Genomic DNA, 17856 nt, shown 5'->3' on the forward strand with positions numbered 1-17856 from the left:
TGCATAAAAGAAAGAGCGAATGAGGTGCTTTTTCCTTAGTGTCAGCAGCCTGTGATTATTATGTTTATTAGATTTTCTTGAAAGGGCTTCACATTTTCTCAAATATGCAGGAGAACTATATTTCCCCTCTGAGCCCTTACATTAGCATTTTGTGCCTCAGTCCTTGAATACAAGTAAAAGATGAATTTTTCAATTCATTTTAGAAGTTTGTACCATCTGGATGGCACAGAACTAAGCAATGAAACTCCCTTACCTGCACAATATCTGCTATTATCACAGAGCTAGCTTCTGCAGAAGAGTTAGTAAGTAATGCTGACATTTTATGAAAAAGATATTTTTGAATCCACATTTGAGATTAAATTCAATTACATTATCCATACTGATAATGCATCTTTGAAATAAAGGATTGCTTCAGGTTCTGTCCTTAAAAGGCGATTTAGAACAGCAAGGCCTGACCCTTCCTGTGATTTTAAAAAACTTACAGCACATTAAAAGTTACAGTACAAACATAAACTACACTGAAATTGGTTCATATAACCACAAATACTTGCACTGCGGCAATTAAAAATTATAGACAATTACAACAGATCAGCATACCCTACTAACATCTAGCATATAAGTGTTCATGATCTCAACTCTGTTGCATTACTTTTCCTCACCAGAAAGATGAGGATACTGGGGCCATACCTAGCTTTTGCACATGAGAATCAATTTTTGACACCACTTTAAAAGAACATGCTGTTCTAGCTCGATGGTCTTTGCTACGCTTAATCTGAGCACTGTAAGGTACAGTATTTCTGAAACTGCTTAAGCAGCAGTTAGTATCATTTTGGAAACAGGACCAAGAAGTCATATGTGGGGTAGAAATGAATCATAATGCCCCCTGGACTCTTGCCCAACTCTTTCTTTTTTCTACTTCCTGCTCTACCAGAGCTCTTAGATGGCCTCAGGTGAGTGCTTTCCTTCCATGCTTCATTCCCTGGCTGTAAAATGCGCAAGAACTGTGCTTCCTTAATTAACCGGGGATCTGCACAGCAAATGTTGCAATACAGGCACCTAACGATAAAAAGGTCCAACACAGACTGTACAAAATAACCAGCTACATTATTTGTTTGAACAGTACCATCACATACATAGTTAGCAGCTCAAAAACTGTTGCAACAAATAGTGGCTCATGATTACAGTATATTAAAAATATCCTTAAAATGTGTAACTTAAAATATTAACGGATATTGCTCCCCTTGAACATCTATCAAAGAAGGGAACAAAACATAAAACTGACAGCACAAAAATGACAATAAAAGTATAAAATTAAAGACAATAAAGGAAATAATGGATCCATTAGTGAATTACTTTGCATGTAAGAAATCCCAACTGGCATTAGCTACTCCAACAGACCTAGTGGGTCCTGATGCTTTATTTATCTACAGGTGAGAACAGACAAGTCTTAGGAGCATCACTTCTACAGCAAGCGTGTGCACAGCAAGGGGTAGGTCCACCCACAGAATTTATGCAACAGCACTTTAACTTATGAAAGCAAAGACAATAAAAACAATGACCAGTGTGATTTATACCAGTGGAAACAATTACCACATTAGGTAGACAACCTTTCAGAAGGAAAAAAAACTCCTCTGCTTCACAGTTGGGGTTGGCAGGCTTTTTATAGTCAGTTGCAAAATTTCTCTACTACCACAGACTTCTGTTACAGCCTCTGCATCACAGCTAGCTGTTGACAGCACAGCAACATGAACATACAGTTCTTTTCCCCAGAAAAATCTCAAGCTACCAGGACACAACCAGCATTTCATGTGTTTAATTTAATCATTAGTAGAGAAACAGTCACAAACTGTGGTAAGGAAGCAGGCACAAGGACAGAATGTTTTTGCCAGCATTGAGTAAACTTAGTGTTATCATTCAGACAGCCTAAAGGCTGCAGTTAAAAAAAAGTTGATGCAGAGTGCAGGTCAGTTGCCCTATTTACTTTGCTTGGAAGTTATTCCTACCTCAGTGTTCCATGTTTTCCAGGCACAGACAGGCAAGTTTTACCAGGCCACAAGTAAAACCCAGGCCTCATTTGTCAAGCAACTCCTTGCAAAGCCAAGAATATACTACTAGACAAATCAAATCCCATTCATGAAAGATCTTCCTCCTCTTGATCCATTTTTAAGACTTAATAGAAAGAGCTAACAAGAAATTCGGTACCCACATAAAAGCTCCAGTTTGTGGCACTGTCTTCCAACTCTCTACTTACTGAAATATCATTCACTTATTCCTTTTCATCTTCCTCATCCATTCATAGAGTTGGATCTCAAGACTTAGCATCCTTCAGTTACAGTTGCAAGACATCAGATCCAATTTAGACTCTTCTCTAATTTAATGACAGCATACAATTAAAGGAACAGTAGGCTGCACCCATAACAGCAGTCTTAGACCAGAAAAGTTTGCTCACAACTAACATGTTATTTTGCTTACACTAATTACAGAAGTATTTATTTGCCTTCTACTCCCAGTATGGGGGCCCACTTACCTGACAAAATTAATTCTTAACTCACAGTACTGCAAAGAGCTGAACAGAGTCTGATGTCACCACTCAAAAAAATATACCATGTAACAGGAAAACAGGGTCTAGAACAGTGCTGAAGAATTGGTGAGAAGCAGGTCTAAATTTCTGCTCTGATTAGATACTGTTGCCGTGCTTATTCTTGGGTTAAATTTTGAAGGAAAGGGTCATAAACTTTTGCACTTTAGAAGGCAGAAATTCCCTATAAAATAATTTAGAAATGCACAAGATATTGTGTCCCAATTCAGAAGCAGCAGTGGGAATGTAAGAACATGTACACATACACACAGGACAGCATTCTGCTCAACTTCCAGGTTCAAGCATCAGCATGTTCTGTTAGAGAGAAAATAAGCTTGAAGAGCCTAGCAAATTACATTTAACACTCCTTTTATTGCAGTAGAAATTTCAGTTTTTATAAAATCCTCACATTACAGGATATACATAGAGTGAACCTTGTTGCAAGTCTTTAGCAGCTGTAGAGCATTACTGCATGCAGTTGCTTCTGCAGTGTGCAAGTGTTCTATAAATAGCTAATCACGTTCAGAGAGCAAGACAAGTAGTCAAAAAATATCATATTCAATTAGCAATTGGTTCATCAGTACCAAGAGGTTGAGCAAAAAATGAAGTAAGTGTATAAATACATGGCTCTGATCTAACAAACTAATACAACTGCAAAGTCAATGATATCCACATCACAAACAAGATAACTCAATAGTTACAGGAAAATACTTTGCTTAAAGACTGAAAGTGTTTCACATAAGATTTCTCCGACCAAGGAGGAAGAATAGTTAAGTACAGTGCTACAGAAGTTTACAAAAGGCCAATGAAACCCCTTTAATTTTATGCAGTTAGAATATTAACATTAACTACAGAAGATTAGGCAAATAATTTGCCTTGAATTTATGGAAAGAAGTTGTGTTCAGACAGGTAACATTCTTCTTCCACAACCTACCTGTCAAGCTGCTGGGTGAATGCATAATCAGCACTCGATTTAATATTCAATTCTGTAGTCATGACACTGGCTTCAGATCACTCAGATGGATTTATGCCAAAAAATCCTGCACTCATTTGTTTCAGAAGCTGCCTAAACAGGTGCAATCCTTTATGCAAATTTCCCATCACAATGAGAGTCTCAGAAACTGGAAGAACAATTTATATAGAACTAGCTACAGATTAATTTTCTAAAAAGCTGACATGCTTGAATTACTGCAGTCTCACTTTTATGTAGACACAAAAACAAATCTGCAACGATCCTGCAAAAGTTACTTTGTTTACATGGATTAGTTAAGAGACAGTTAAAAGTTTAAGCATTGCATCTTTGTCTGAAAAGCCTACAGGTCAGCAGTTTGGCTTGGTAAAACATCTTCTTACGACAAGATAACTGCACAGTTTTCTGTGATCAGAGTCTTGAGATTTCTTCCAACAACATAATGTAAGACTATGTAACAAGGTAGAAACTTGGAAGAGTTCTTTTTAAGTAATATTAATAAAAATAGCCTCTTCTTCAGAAAAGGTGTTAACTATGCCAGCTTCATAGATTTTAATCCCTTTTGTAAATTCAGAGTGGGCCATATTTTTACATTGAGTATCGTAATTTAGACAAAATGGTTCTACAGATACATTTAGTAAGCAGAAGAATACTGTCCAAAGTGTACTGCATAGGTATGTGTAACAACTGCTATCCACTGGACACATCCTACAGTAGCTATAGTTCCAAGTAACATAAACCTACTGAGCACAGACGACTTAAAGTTTTAATCAACCTCAACCAATCCTTGATTCCTAAAAGAAAAATTCTTATGACTGGGCATGTTTTGGATAGGATGCAGCTACTTTTTTTTTTTCCCTCCACCAATTAGCAATACAGCACACTAATTTTAAGTTTCCATGACTTGCTTTTGATATGCTAAATTTCATATTATCTCCAAGAAAAGCATATACACATTTTTATACAGCCTGGAGTGAGATCAGTGGAAAACCAGGAATTTATAATCAGTAATAGCAGAAGTGCCAGCTGCTCATAATGTTCACAAAACACAAGTGCCTGAAATTTGGCTATGCAACAGTTGGTGCCAATCTGCTTATAAAGGAAATGCTGCTGAGGCATAGTCTTCTTACAAAAACAGGGCATGAGGGCTTCATTATTAAGTGTTCAACAACAATTCTCAGCTCAGTGAAGAGAGTCCTGAAAAATCAGATTTAAAGAGAGCATTAAAATCCGACAGCATTTATCAGACGTAAGTATCATCTAAATCTTTTTCATTCACTTCTTTTCTCAACACCCCCCCCCACACTCTAGTTAGCAAGTTCTTTAGATCAACTCAGTGTTGCAATATCTTGCAAGGGCTTCAGAATTCTTGTCCTTTAAACATTAACTTTTTAATTAACTTTAGTTCAGCAACTTCCAGCTGAGGACAGATATAAAGACAGCAGAAAAATTCTACCTTCAAGCAAAAAAAACCCCAACACTATTAAAAAAAGGTGCAATGCTTTATCAGAAACAGTGTAAGGAGTTGAGAGGTAATTGTGCATTTGCTCTGCTTCTTGCCAGAATGCAAAACCGCTGCACTCTAGAAGCAACTGTAAGAGACAGATGTGAGAAATAAAACCCACACCAGTGGTTTCCCTTAAAACTACATAAATGCCAGCAGAAAAATCTTGAATAAACTAGTTCTATTGAAAGTTAGTTTTAGTATTGCACAACTTAATTTTTAGATACCAAAGTAGTAAAACACCTTCAAAGATTTTTTTTTTTTGTTAAAAAAAAAAATGTACCAAGATGGAACAATGGATTTCTTACAAAACAGCAGGGAATAGGAGGCGATTAAGTTTAGGATTCTCAGACCTGTCTTTGCATACCATGGCAGCCAAAGCCACTTCCTTGGTACTTCAGCAAACCATTTTCTAACCAGGTAGTGATCACACTGGAAAGTATGTTCACAAAATCTTACACTATGCAACACTTGTCATAAGAAAAGTTCTGAGAAAGCACTGACCTGAGCAAGTCCTCATAGAAATATTTATGGTTTCAAAGTTTAAAGGAATAGGATTAGCTTGACCAACTTTCAAACAAAATCAATAAGGCTCTATTTCAATTATAATTAACCTGACTTACAAATTTAACTGAAAGAGGTAATGAACATGTTTAAGATCATCCACAGATTTTTTTTTTCTGTCAACGTTACACAAGTTCATAAGTTCCTGCTCATGTACAGACTTAGCCTCAAATAGGCCTGGAATCTAAAAATAAGGATACCTTTCTGGTAAATGGTTGTAGAACAATTAAAAGACTTCCTTCTCCCAAAGCATAGTTTTAATTATACAAACATGTTATGAAAGCTCCCACTCAAGGATGATGGTACATTTCAGAAAAGTTCAGTTACATGAAAGAAATGTAACCTTGAACCAGCTGTTGGGTTTTTTTAGCATCCAGGTGTGTTCCATGTTCTACAATTACCATTTGCAGATTTAGTATTATGAGTTATGCATTCATTTTAGAACAAAAAAATTCTGAATGCTTAAACATTAACTTCCAAAATCAATTTAGTGCTTACCGACAGTATGGATTTCGCCGAGAGGAGTAGCGTAACGTAAGAAACCTATAGTAAATGAACGGCTGGAGCAGACTCCCTTGCCCACTGAAAAAGAACAGAGAAGTAGAGCTTAATACTGACAAAAAACAACCCCAAACCAGGACTTTTCCTAATACAAGGAAGCAAATTAGGCTCAAAGAAAGCTACACTGGGGTCACATTGGTCCAGATAATCTAGATCTGACAAGAAAAAAAGTAAGTAACCATACACTTACAAAAGCAGAAACTTACATTACAGACTAAAACTGCTCAATGAAGCAGTTAAAGTGCTGTTCTTGTATTGATTTTATATTTATGAAGTTTTTTTTATATGCCTCATTTCTGGTGGCAGGCAAAGAATCACAGAAGTGATGGTGGATGCCTGTTCAGTATTAAGAAGCTTGCTGGTCAAGCACAGAAATTGGCCAACATAAATAGTCCAGTTACAGCAAGCTTTTTCCACTGTAATAGTAGCACTTTGAGTATCTGGACCATATTTCTAGTATCTTTTGCAAAACTTCTCAGGACACACTGGAGACTATTATAGATGTATTGAAATATTAATGCCAAGCTGATAGCCAACTATTTCAGTTACACTGAAATTAGGTTTTGATACTTTACAAAGCTGCTGTTTCACATGATGGTGCTGTAGAACAGTGAAAGGGTAGCATACAAACCATACACAGCAAAGCACTGAAATACCGTGAGTTTAGTTTTAATGACTGAAGCTTCTTTATATAACACAATATTAAAAAGCTCTGTTTAAAGATGAACATGACAGTTCCAGGAACTAGAGCTCCTTCACGTATGAGCAATATCTTTACCCAGAAGAAAAAATATAAAGTGAAAAGGAAAGTGAGCTACAGGAAGAGGAAAAGAAGGAATCTTGCACCTGTACAGCACTTACAAGCAATTTAATATGCTAAAATAGTTTAAAGAACAAATTCTCACAATAGCTGCATTTAAACATTATACTATTTTAGAATTTGGTATATGATCTTTTACAAGCTTCACTAGTCCTCTACTAGATGACTTATCGAGTAGCAATACTTCACATACTAAATTCTCCAGAGAGAGGGGAAAAAAAAAGTTCTCCTAAAGAGAATTTTAAACCACTTGAATGTTTCAGATACTGGATACAGAGTGTATCTGTCAGTTGGTAAGTGGCCTTATATGAAATGGAATCCTTCAGTGCTGAAGCATTGAAGTGTTCAGCTGACATATCAAAACATAAAGACAAATGATGCATTCTATCAACTTCCAAGATAAAGCCTCCCTTCTGCTGCCTGTGAGACCACTCAGGACAAATGCTCTCACTGTGCTACAACCTGTATAGAACAAAGGACGTTATTCCCCCTCCAAATATTAAAGGGCATTGACCCAAACTTAGTGACTGGCAGGTCATTATGCCTATATGACTTCAGCAGGATTCCAACACACATAGCTCAAGATCCCTAAAATGAAATCAACAGGCTGCACAGTAGGTAAAGCCAAACAGATATTAAAAAATGGTCAGAAGTTACACAGGAGAGGACATAACCTACTCCTGCTTGCACACTTTTAGCACAATGAAATTTCATGCCACTTAGATTTCTGGAATCCAATAGTCAAGAATAAGAGTTCACTTTCAGTGAAGATGAAGATCTTAATATTCTATTACACTGGCCAAAAATAAACTTACTGAACAGTGTAGAGGAATGCAAGTTACACACATGAAAAAATTTGATTTGACCCAACAATGTCACCCATGCCATGAAAGGGAAGGGTTTTTTTGGTACTCAGTTATGTCACAGTGAATGCTTTTTGATTTCATGATGCACCAACTTGAGAAGCCTAGGAATCAAATAAATCTAATTCTAAGTTCAAGCCTTGGTCAGCCAGAATCATACAAATAGAGATCTGTGACCCACAGAGAACTCAACTGCAAAAAGTAATCTTGTGCAGAAAGTTTCTAGTTCTGAAAATACTTATGGTAATTCTTACCTGAAGAGCATAAAAACTGTAGCTGGCATCAGGAAAATTTCATTGCAAGCAATGAATTTTAGAATATTCTGCTGATTAGCACTCAGTTTCTCTAAAAGATTTCTCAGAAAGGGCAGACTATTTGAACTTCGTGCCTTTAAACAAGAAAAAAAAGATGGCCAGAAAACATACAATTTACCTTCTGTAGCATAAAGAAATCAAAATACTAACAATTTACAACTTACTTAAGCATTTTAAGACTAGAGCCTTTAAAGGTATTGAGATTAGTATCCCAAAGAAAACTACCGGAAGCTTGGAACTCCGTAATTACATGGAGTTCAATTTGAAACATGAGGTGTTGCAATTCCCTCACCCAGTCATTTTAGGTTCAACTGCACAGAGGTGGCCATGAGCCTTACTCTGTCCACTAGGAGGAAGTACTCATGGTAGCAACACAGCCCAGTTAGGAACAACAATGGCTGGAGTTACATTAAGCTGCACAAGGCAGTTCATTGAGCAGCAGGTCCAACTCACAAGTATTTTGCTTCATAGCGTCACCCTGTAGTTTCTTATTTTACTACTGAAATACAACATTAAATTTCACAGGCTATGGTTTGGCTTGAAGAGACATGTCTTAAGTTTCAACTTAACTGTCACACAGTATTTGCTTCCTTCAAAGAACAGCATTTGAAGAAAAATAATTAGTGTCAACTCCAACATATCATTGAGTCATAACAGAAGATTAGGTTCTCTCAGATTCACTGTGCTGAGATTCCATACTACAATTTCACCCTAACTCCTCTAATGAAGCTAAAGGAAACCATAGCTGCAACTCAAACCTGTTTATAAACCCCAAGAATACCAACAGTATTAATCGTATCATACATATCATACTTACATCAAGAACCTTCTTTGTATATGTGGCAGCATGAAGCAAAGAGAACAGCAGAACTGGAAAAATACTCACTGAAGCAAGCGATAAGGAAAATTATAGGCTGCAGAAGTGCTTCATATTTCTCCGTGATGTGATGCTAACACACAGGTCATAGCTTGATGGCTCTTTGCAAGAGGTTGGTTAGAATGACCTATACTGGATTAAGACATGTGTATGTCCGACAACTATATTTATAGATCTTCCCTTTGCTTCTTACACCTTCTCTTCGCTATGCATTTTTATTAACTTCAAAATGTGCATGTATGCAGGTATGCAAAAGTACGACACACACCATTGCACACCAGTGCATTTCTACTAAAATGCATTCTTTGTGCATGTGAGGTCACTTCTTAAAATCTATCATATACATGTAGTCATAATATTTTTTATTAAGAGATGCTACTAAATGCATTTCTTCACCAAAGAACATGCAGTTGCCAGCCATTCAGATTTTAGAAAGCAAGAACGTAGACACTCCTCTGCCAGAGACATTTTAAGAGTAGGACATTAAGCGTACGTACAAAGTGGCACAAAGAAAAGTCAGTTCTTTCATGTCACAAGCCACAGGAGTAAGTCTTTTTTGCAGACTTCATCTGTTTAATAACTTATCTGAAAAAGCTACTACTGAATAATTGTCACTCTACATGATATATGTCCTACCTACAGTGAGGAGTCATATATAAACCCTGTACTGGTAATAAATGAGAGTCACCAACTTCTCAAAGTATCACAAAAGACTGGTCATAAAAGCCACTGAAGTCTCAGGGAAAGAAAATATAAGTAACCAGAGATAGCAATGCACTAGTTACAGAGATGATTAACCTGAATATGGATCAATCAACATAAGCCTCTCCTATTTTACATAGAGTATGCTCTATGAATAGCAAATCTATTCTAGTTTAAACTAGTTCTTCAAATCATGGCACAGGTGATGAAAAGAATCAAGATATTTAAAAACATTACCAGGATGACACAAGTAAAGGATACTTGTAACAGGGTAGGAATTCACAAAGATAAGAGAGTACAACAGGTAGTGGCAGCTGTCCTCCAACAAAGCCTGGGCCAGAAACGCCCTGCTAAGCTGAAAGTGCGGTAGCCTTTGGTGTAGTCGGAGGGCACTAGTAAGAGCATTTGCCAGCAAGGCACGCTGATAAAAGCTTGCTGCTTCATGCAACCTGCAAATCATCAGAGGAGATGTTACCATATGAACCAAGCCCCTGCTCAGAAGCCTTCCACCCTTGAGAATTGCATCACAATTGCACAATACCTGAAATATTTCTATATCGTACATACACACTATTACCAAAATACAATTCAAAAACTGCTAACACTGACTTACTGCAGGTACCAAAGGTAAAACAACTCAATGTATTACTCCATAACTACAAAAACATGCATTTGCCACTATTTTACAGTTACTCAACACATTTTCCAAACACACCTAAACATGTTGTAAACCAATCTAAAAATATGTAAACTGTTCTAACAAAAAGCATCCAAGTAAGCTGAATAATAGAAGTTCACCCTTACATGAAAAACAACTCTATGAAAAGGGAGTGTAGTTACTTTGTAGATTTTTAATGCTATTTTACAATATTACCATACATACCCTAGAAGAGGCAGGACAAATAAAGCTGAGCAGTAAACTGTGAACAAGCGGGAAATCCACATTGCTGTATCCAACTTGTTAGCCATCAGAAATTGCTACATTAGAAGAACAAAAAAACCCAACCCCCACAGAAGTTGGTATCTTAATATTTGCATATAATGAACATTCTTCCCTGCTATATTAACATTGCAAGTCTTTCTCCAACCTTGAACAGAATCAGATTATAGCTCGAAGCAAACAGCATCTTTTTGTTTGTGTGAAACTTGACTTATATGATGTTACTAGCCAGATCAAAAATAGCTTGGCTGTCTCAGAATCAAAAGGCTCCTTTGTACCTTACAACAAAATACAGCGGTAAAATCTTGCATGGAGGTAGTTTTTCTTAAACAAACCAACCTCACAAAACAGCGAGCTTCAAAAGCGTATCATGCAAGGTCTTTAGACCTGACCGACTTTCGCATCTATTGCTTCAAGGTTCCTTTTAGGATACGCTTCATGCACCTGGGGCTAAATCTCCACACTTCTTATGGAGGGGAAAAAAAGAAGGGGTCAGGTAAATTAAGCATAGCTACATCACAAGGAAAGTGGTATTGTTTTGGCCTACATATTCTTGGCCACAAAAAAAAGAAAAAAGGTTTTCATGGTAATCTAGCACCTCTCCTGTTATTGAGCTCTCTCCTTAGCCACAGTCCTCTTCACACCTGATACAGTCCCCATACCAAAAAGGCTCTAATGAAACACAGCATGCTTTTGGCCATTAGGTGCCAAAGAGTCAAAACATCAGCTTCCTTTCACTTGAAAGAGCTCAAATTTTTTTTTCCGAATTTGAACCAGCTTTTGAAAGCTGTTCTTTTCCTCTATGTTCCTAGACCTTTTTTAATGAAAATTACTAGAAGTTAACCTACCTAACCTGCAAGCGTCTTCATATCATTATCTACTGGCTTGGTAGCACCACATAACCACAGACGCATATTTACAGTCACACGGAATTAGTTTTGACTGAGAAGACACTTTCACGAACGGCGGCACAGCAACAACCAGTTTTCAATCAGAAAGCGAAAGAGCTGCTTCCCCCTGCCTGCGCCCGGGCGAGCAGCCGGCCATGCCGCGGGGCCAGCAGCGGGCGCCCAGCGGGGCCAGGGGCGCCCAGCGGGGCCAGGACCCTCACGCCCCCGCCCCGAGAGCGGAGCCGGCGCCGCGGCCTGCTCCCCACACCGCCCACGGCCGGGGGCTCCTTACCACGGCTCCGCCGCCGGCCCCGCCTTGCATAGGCCCGTTCTGCGTGGAGTCCGCCATGGCCGCACCTGAAGGGAGAGAAGCGCCTCAGCTGGGGCTGGGGCCGGGACGGCCAAGGCAGCCGCCGCCGCCACCTCCCAAGCTCCCGCTCCCGGCCCAGCCGCCCTCGACCCACCGCAAGCGCCACAACCGGCAAAGCACCACGCACCGCGTCCGCCGCGCGCTGCCCGGATACGGGCTGACGCCACTTCCGGAAGGCCGCGGGGCCTGCCGGGCAATGTAGGCCCGGGACGTGATGCTTCCGACCGCGCCTGGCGACGTCAGAAGGTCTCGCTGGGCGGCGGTGCGGGGCTGCCCCTGGGGAGCGGCCACGGTGGCGGGCCGGGAACGCGTCTGCCGGGGCGAGGCCGCTGGGGAGGGCGGGGTCGCCCCTTTCCTCCGCCGCAGCCCCTCTGGTGCGGCGCCTCGCCGGCCCCTGGGGCCCTGCCGCCCGCAGCAGGCCCGGCCTCTGCTTCTCGGCGTGCGCCGTAGGGCCTCCGTGGGGGTCTCCTGCCTTGTGACAGTAACAGCAACAGTGGTCGTGCTCGCTTCGGCGCTAGTCTGGGGAGTGTTCGCTCGCTGAGGGCCAAATGGGCTTCCCAGAGCCACTTAGCGCGACACGGACTTGGTGCTGTGCATCAGCAATGTGAACGGGAATCGTAACGTCACGGGTCCTAGACAGGACGCTCTCCGTCTCCACGGTGCTTTGGTAGCACGGTGATGTCGCAGAACAATGATGCAATGTGCAAATTAAATATCATGCCGCCTCAGGCTGTGTCCGTGTTGTTTAGCGTTACTGGTTCCTTATAATGTAAAAAGGCAAAAGAAGCTACATGTGCCCAAATGTTCATCCTGTAAGCAGTATAAAATTAAAAGGCAGCAGCTTTGAAATAAGTTTATGAAATCTTGGGTCAATAATTGTTAAGCCTTAACGCTAAAGAGCTTTAATCAAGTACAGGTATATCAGCAAGGTTGACAGGAGGACCAAGTGGGATAGCACAAAGCAGAAGCCTCCTGCTCACTCTGCAACATGGAGCATATGCCCTTTGCAAGATCTTGGGAAGGGTTAATTCTCCCTTCATTAATCTGATCCTTGTCTTAATTCTAATTTTTTTTTTTTAATGATCTGTGCCAGATAACCATGCAAACATGTTTCTCTTCTCAGCTGGAAGTCTGTAAACCTAGTATAACTCGGCTGAAGTGGTATCAAGGTCAAGGAAAACGAAGCGAGGGCCTCAAGACTGACACCTTTGTCTTTTAGCTCTTGTGGCCTCCTGTGGTTTGTGCGCCTGAGTTTCTCTTAAGGATGTGCAGCAGGTTCCCCCTTCTGGCAGCATGGATTCCAGGACAGCGAGCCATCTGCTCCAGTTTCTAGTCGTTCCTAGATGCTTTCAATTGCTCTTTAAGAGCCAAAAAAGATATATTTTTGTGACCAAGGATGTTGGAACCAACATCCGCAATCAGCCTCATTTCTGGCTAATGATGGTTAAACTTAAAGATTGATAGGAAGAGGCTCGGGAAGACATCTGGAGAATGTGTAACAAAGCACATTGGCAGGGAAAGGGCAAAAGAAGGGTCAGCTGATAGGGGTTCTAATACCGTAGCAATTACAAGTAAACTAAGGCTTGAGGCTGATTAACACTTTTTAAATTGAAGATGCAGAACCTGATTTTCCACTTCTTTTCCCAGCCACTCATCTCTCGTTAAAGTGGCTGCAAAGCAGGCACAAGAACTACCTGCTGTTTTGGGACCATTTTTCTATGGGTGGAGGAAACTCTACGGGTAAACAGCACTAGAGGATTAGGACTCTTGGTGTGTCTGCTGCATGTTCTCAAACATGTAGTAAAAAGACTGACAAACACTTACACTAAACAAAAATTAAAGCTTTGAATATTGCCCCCATAAATTAAGTTTAACAATTACCAGATTATTTTCTTTATTACAAAAGAAAATAGTAATATATCCAGGAGATTTCTTTAGATGCAACTGTAATGTGGAAGTACACACTGAAGACCACCAGATGCCAAACTGAAGTGTCACAAGGGAAAAAACTTTCTGATCGGTCTTCAAGATTATATATTTCTTAAATGGATTTAGGATGACAAATCCATGTCTTTATCAGGAGTGCTTATTTATTTATTAGCATTTGTAGTTTAGGAAGGACTGAGTACACATGCATGCAAAACATTCATTTCTAGAGTCTGGTTTGCTGTCTGCCAGTCATAATACTAAATTTTATATTTTATTTTAGCAAAAGTTTTCTTTCGTAGATTTGCCTTAATTTCATTTCAATAGAATGTTAAACCATTGTTTATTCCCAAAAGTTAATGGCTTAAAAAGTGACATACTTTGGAAAACTTCATAAAGAATATCATACTTGGCCCTTTATGGCCAAGAAGTCCCCTTTGGTTTATATCAATTTTTCTTTGCCCGACTTGCCCCTTCACTTTTGTTCTGCATCTGTTGTCACTTCTTATTCGATATAGTCTCTCCCGTTGAGCAGTTCAGACCATGCTACTGTTCGCTTTAACTTGAGAGAAGACGTTAAATTATATCTTAAGAAATGAAGTTTCAGCTATTGCATCCTCCCTTTCCCAATTCTCCTCTGCTATAATATTGCTGATTGAGCAGAGAGGAGGGGCAGAAATTGATTCCTGTGTTATTAATGATTTGTTTTCCGACAGTTGTAAGGGTATTCTTCTGGACCATCAAGGCACCAGTTTGCTTTCATTGATGATTAATAGTTCAGATATTTAGAACAGTATCACTGTAATTGCTGAGGACTTCTCTACCTCATTAGCAATATAGTCCCATTTCTCCTCTGTGGCAGTCCAACACGATCAGCACAGACATATCTAAAACTGTAACTAACGCAGCGCTCTCTTTCCCCCCAGCAAATTTATAAGCCTATCAGAGAATCATTGCCAGTAACGATTCCTGGGATCAGCTCTCTCTTAATTTAAAAAATTTGGATGCAAAGAGATGTATTTTGACCTTTCGGGCCCAAACCTATACACCTACTTCCACTAACCCACTTTGAAGTCTCAGGGAAAAAAAAATAAAACACCTTAGTATGTCTGTAAAATAATTCACATATTTTAGAAATATATGAAAGAAAATATGCAATGCTTTGCGTTTGTTTAGCTCCAGCTGAGACCCTCCAGAGACACTGCAAGTTTACTAATGCTTACATCACTGTGAGTTAGATGTTCAATGAAGACTTTGGGTCAAAAAGGTTGGTAATTTACTTGCAGGCACGCAAGCAGTAGCATAGCTGGGCTGCAAACAGAATCCACACTTCCCGAGTCCCCATTGCCACTTTCCTTCATAGTCACTACGTGTTTTCAGATGAAATAATTTGCAACACTCCATATGTAATTTGAAGCCAGTTTGCATATCCGAAGAAGAGGGAGGCTTTTCTGGTGTTTCCAATTAATTACTGAGAACCTTATTACAGACACTGTGGAAATATTTTATAAACAATTATTATTATTAAATAAATTTTGGCAGCCATAATAACATATTTTATAGAACCAGTGTTTTGCATTACAGGTTGTTTTAAATTTAGGCATTTTATTGTCTTTTTGATAGCATCACCACCAGAAGCATGCAATCTTTTGTAGTCTCCAGTGGCCTTAATTCTCAACCATTTTAACAGAAGCTGATGTAACATTGTTTGCGTGGTGTTCACCACCTTGCAGTATGGAGCACTTGAGGTTCAGATAATGAGTTATCTATTTTGTCCTTCCTGATTTGAAAGAAGATACTGTTGCTAGCATCTGTACACAGTTTTCATTTATTTCAAATAAGAGAGAGAACATTCCTCCAAGGTCGATAGGATTGCAGTTCCTCACAGCCAAACTAGCTCCATTATTTGTATCAGTAGTGTATAACGCAAAGCTAAAATAAGTTTTTATGCAAAGTTGTAACGAACAATTTGGTTCTTGTTTGTGGTTATCTCAAGCTGGCTGTCCAGATCGCAAGAAACAATAAAGGACATCGGGTCAATGCCCGTTACATTTTTCAGAAAAAGAAACAGAAGTCTTCTGTCTCTCTCTACCAGATTGTTTTGTGATTTTTGCTCGATGGTCTGTAGCAATATCAAACATGGTCTTCTTTCTTTCCCCTTACAGCTGGAGTTTCCATTTACTCATCCTTCCTGGAAGGATTACCCTTTTAATCACTGAGTGCCTGCCAAAGCAGTGAAAAAGAGACACCACAACCTTTTTGAAGATGTGCAAAATAGGAAGATATTCCTTCCAGTTGCTTTCCGTGTCAGCATTTTCATAACTTTCAGCATTTTTGTATATCCCTGTGTTATTAAGATACATTACACAGAAGCTGCAAGTGTAAGCTTAAGATGGTACAAAAAACTATGATAAATTTATATGTATCTTTTTAAAGATTGGAGGTATGGCACAAGGCTTGGACTGTGGTTGAATCACAGAGCAGTCTTACAAGTGTATTTTATTTGCACTGTCCAAACCACTAAGGACATGAAAAACATTGGAAATTTAAAAATGGAAAGAAAGATGGGCAAGTGTTCTTTTAATAAATGCAAGGAAGTTTAGGAAGATTTTAGAATTCTGGAGCAAGAGACCGTATCAACAAATGGAGGAACACGGTGAATTACAGGTATGAACTTGCAACTCCCTGTACTGCCTGATTAGAAATACCGTGGCAGGAAAGATTGATAAGCATCTTCTTGCAAGCTTAAAGAAGTATCTGGAGGTGTATTGATCAATGCTGAACTCAGTACCAGGTTGTTGGTAAAAGCCTCCTTTTCTCCTGCTAATCACAGGCTACAACAAGGGAATAAAAGGAGGACAAGGGACAAAATCTGAAGCTGTGAGCTTTCCCAAAGAGAAGGTCAGTTTGTGATGCAAGGAATGTTAGCTGTATGTATGCATAGAAATGTACAAAGAAATATTCCCTTTCTGAAATACTTTCTGTTATATGAACTGAGCAAAAAACCCACAAAGTTTGGCAACAGTATCACTTGACACGGTACTGCACTAATAGCTAAAGACTAGTAACACTATAATCTGTGGTGGTCCAGTCTTTTTCAGCAGAGGTATTCATGAACAGAGTTACATTTCTGCCCCTCATTCAGCGTAAGCAGATGTTTGCAAATAAATAATCAGGGTTGCAAGCTGTATAAGCTGAATCAACGTGAACCACCAAGAAGTTTTCTGCTTTTATCTGAAGTTGATGCAAGCCAAAGACTAGCTATCTTTCCTTGACGTAAGCAAACCAGACTGTGGGGAATCCCACCCCATTCACATATAAAACTTTTCTCACAACTACAGCAAACATGAGGGCTGCACAGTTTTTGTTCTCTGCACCCCCAAAGCGGCCACTGGTTTCATCCATGAGCATCTTCAGACATTTTTGCATGTCTGTCAGTATCATCTGCTCTCCTAAGTACAAAAGTACCTAGAAAGTAAATGTTTTACAGGTGGGTATAGAAATCCGTATTAAAATTAGAGGCTTCAGAGAGAAGCTTTTGATTTTGGACAGCTTTTACACAATCAGGTATGTCTTCCTAACCAGGGTAGGTTCCAGTGGGCTCATTTATTATGTTATATAAATTCTTCTTGATGTTTTACAATGTACTCCAAGTGCTGAATTTTCAAAATCACTTTACAGTACAGATAAACTCTGAAATCAGTAACTTTCTGCACTCTTTGAGAGATCCCATTCAGAAATTCAGTCACAGAAAACTGGATGGATGATTGCATGATAGGGATACGTGGAAATATTTTTAACATTTGGTATTTGATATTAAATTCTTTAAACACAGTGGACTGACATGTCTTCTGTAGACATTTTGTTGCTTTTTTTTTTGGAGGAGGGTGTTTTTATTCATTCACAGCATATCCAATTCCAAACATAGGAGGCAAATGCTCCAAGGGTTCCAGTTTATATAATTCACCCCTCTATTT

General features: G+C 39.3%; 1 protein-coding gene across 2 annotated transcripts; it reads right to left on the reverse strand.

Moving 5' to 3' along the window:
- Window positions 1–1617: 1617 nt before the first annotated feature.
- TMEM33 (transmembrane protein 33) lies at window positions 1618–11935 on the reverse strand. Of its 2 annotated transcripts, none has more exons than XM_075709355.1 (7): window positions 11876–11935; window positions 10637–10731; window positions 10015–10202; window positions 8992–9059; window positions 8115–8248; window positions 6115–6198; window positions 1618–4745 (listed from the first exon to the last, which is right to left on the reverse strand). In XM_075709355.1, exons 1-7 carry the CDS (start codon window positions 11930–11932, stop codon window positions 4616–4618), a joined length of 756 nt encoding a protein of 251 aa, XP_075565470.1. In that variant the 5' UTR covers window positions 11933–11935; the 3' UTR covers window positions 1618–4615. The 2 variants fall into 2 exon arrangements, with proteins under 2 accessions (XP_075565470.1, XP_075565471.1); XM_075709356.1 differs by lacking the exon at window positions 11876–11935 and adding an exon at window positions 11542–11654.
- Window positions 11936–17856: the final 5921 nt, after the last annotated feature.

Source organism: Pelecanus crispus, chromosome 4 (assembly GCF_030463565.1).
Source record: "Pelecanus crispus isolate bPelCri1 chromosome 4, bPelCri1.pri, whole genome shotgun sequence".
Taxonomy (NCBI): Eukaryota; Metazoa; Chordata; class Aves; order Pelecaniformes; family Pelecanidae; genus Pelecanus; species Pelecanus crispus.

Coding starts and splice junctions, on each gene's coding strand:
- TMEM33 (XM_075709355.1), bottom strand. CDS start 11,932: ATGGCGGACTCCACGCAGAACGGGCCTATGCAAGGCGGGGCCGGCGGC. Junction 8,249..8,991: donor ATACAAAGAAGGTTCTTGAT/GTAAGTATGATA, acceptor TCTTGTTTAAAG/GCACGAAGTTCAAATAGTCT. Junction 6,199..8,114: donor ACAGTTTTTATGCTCTTCAG/GTAAGAATTACC, acceptor GTTCTTTTTCAG/TGGGCAAGGGAGTCTGCTCC.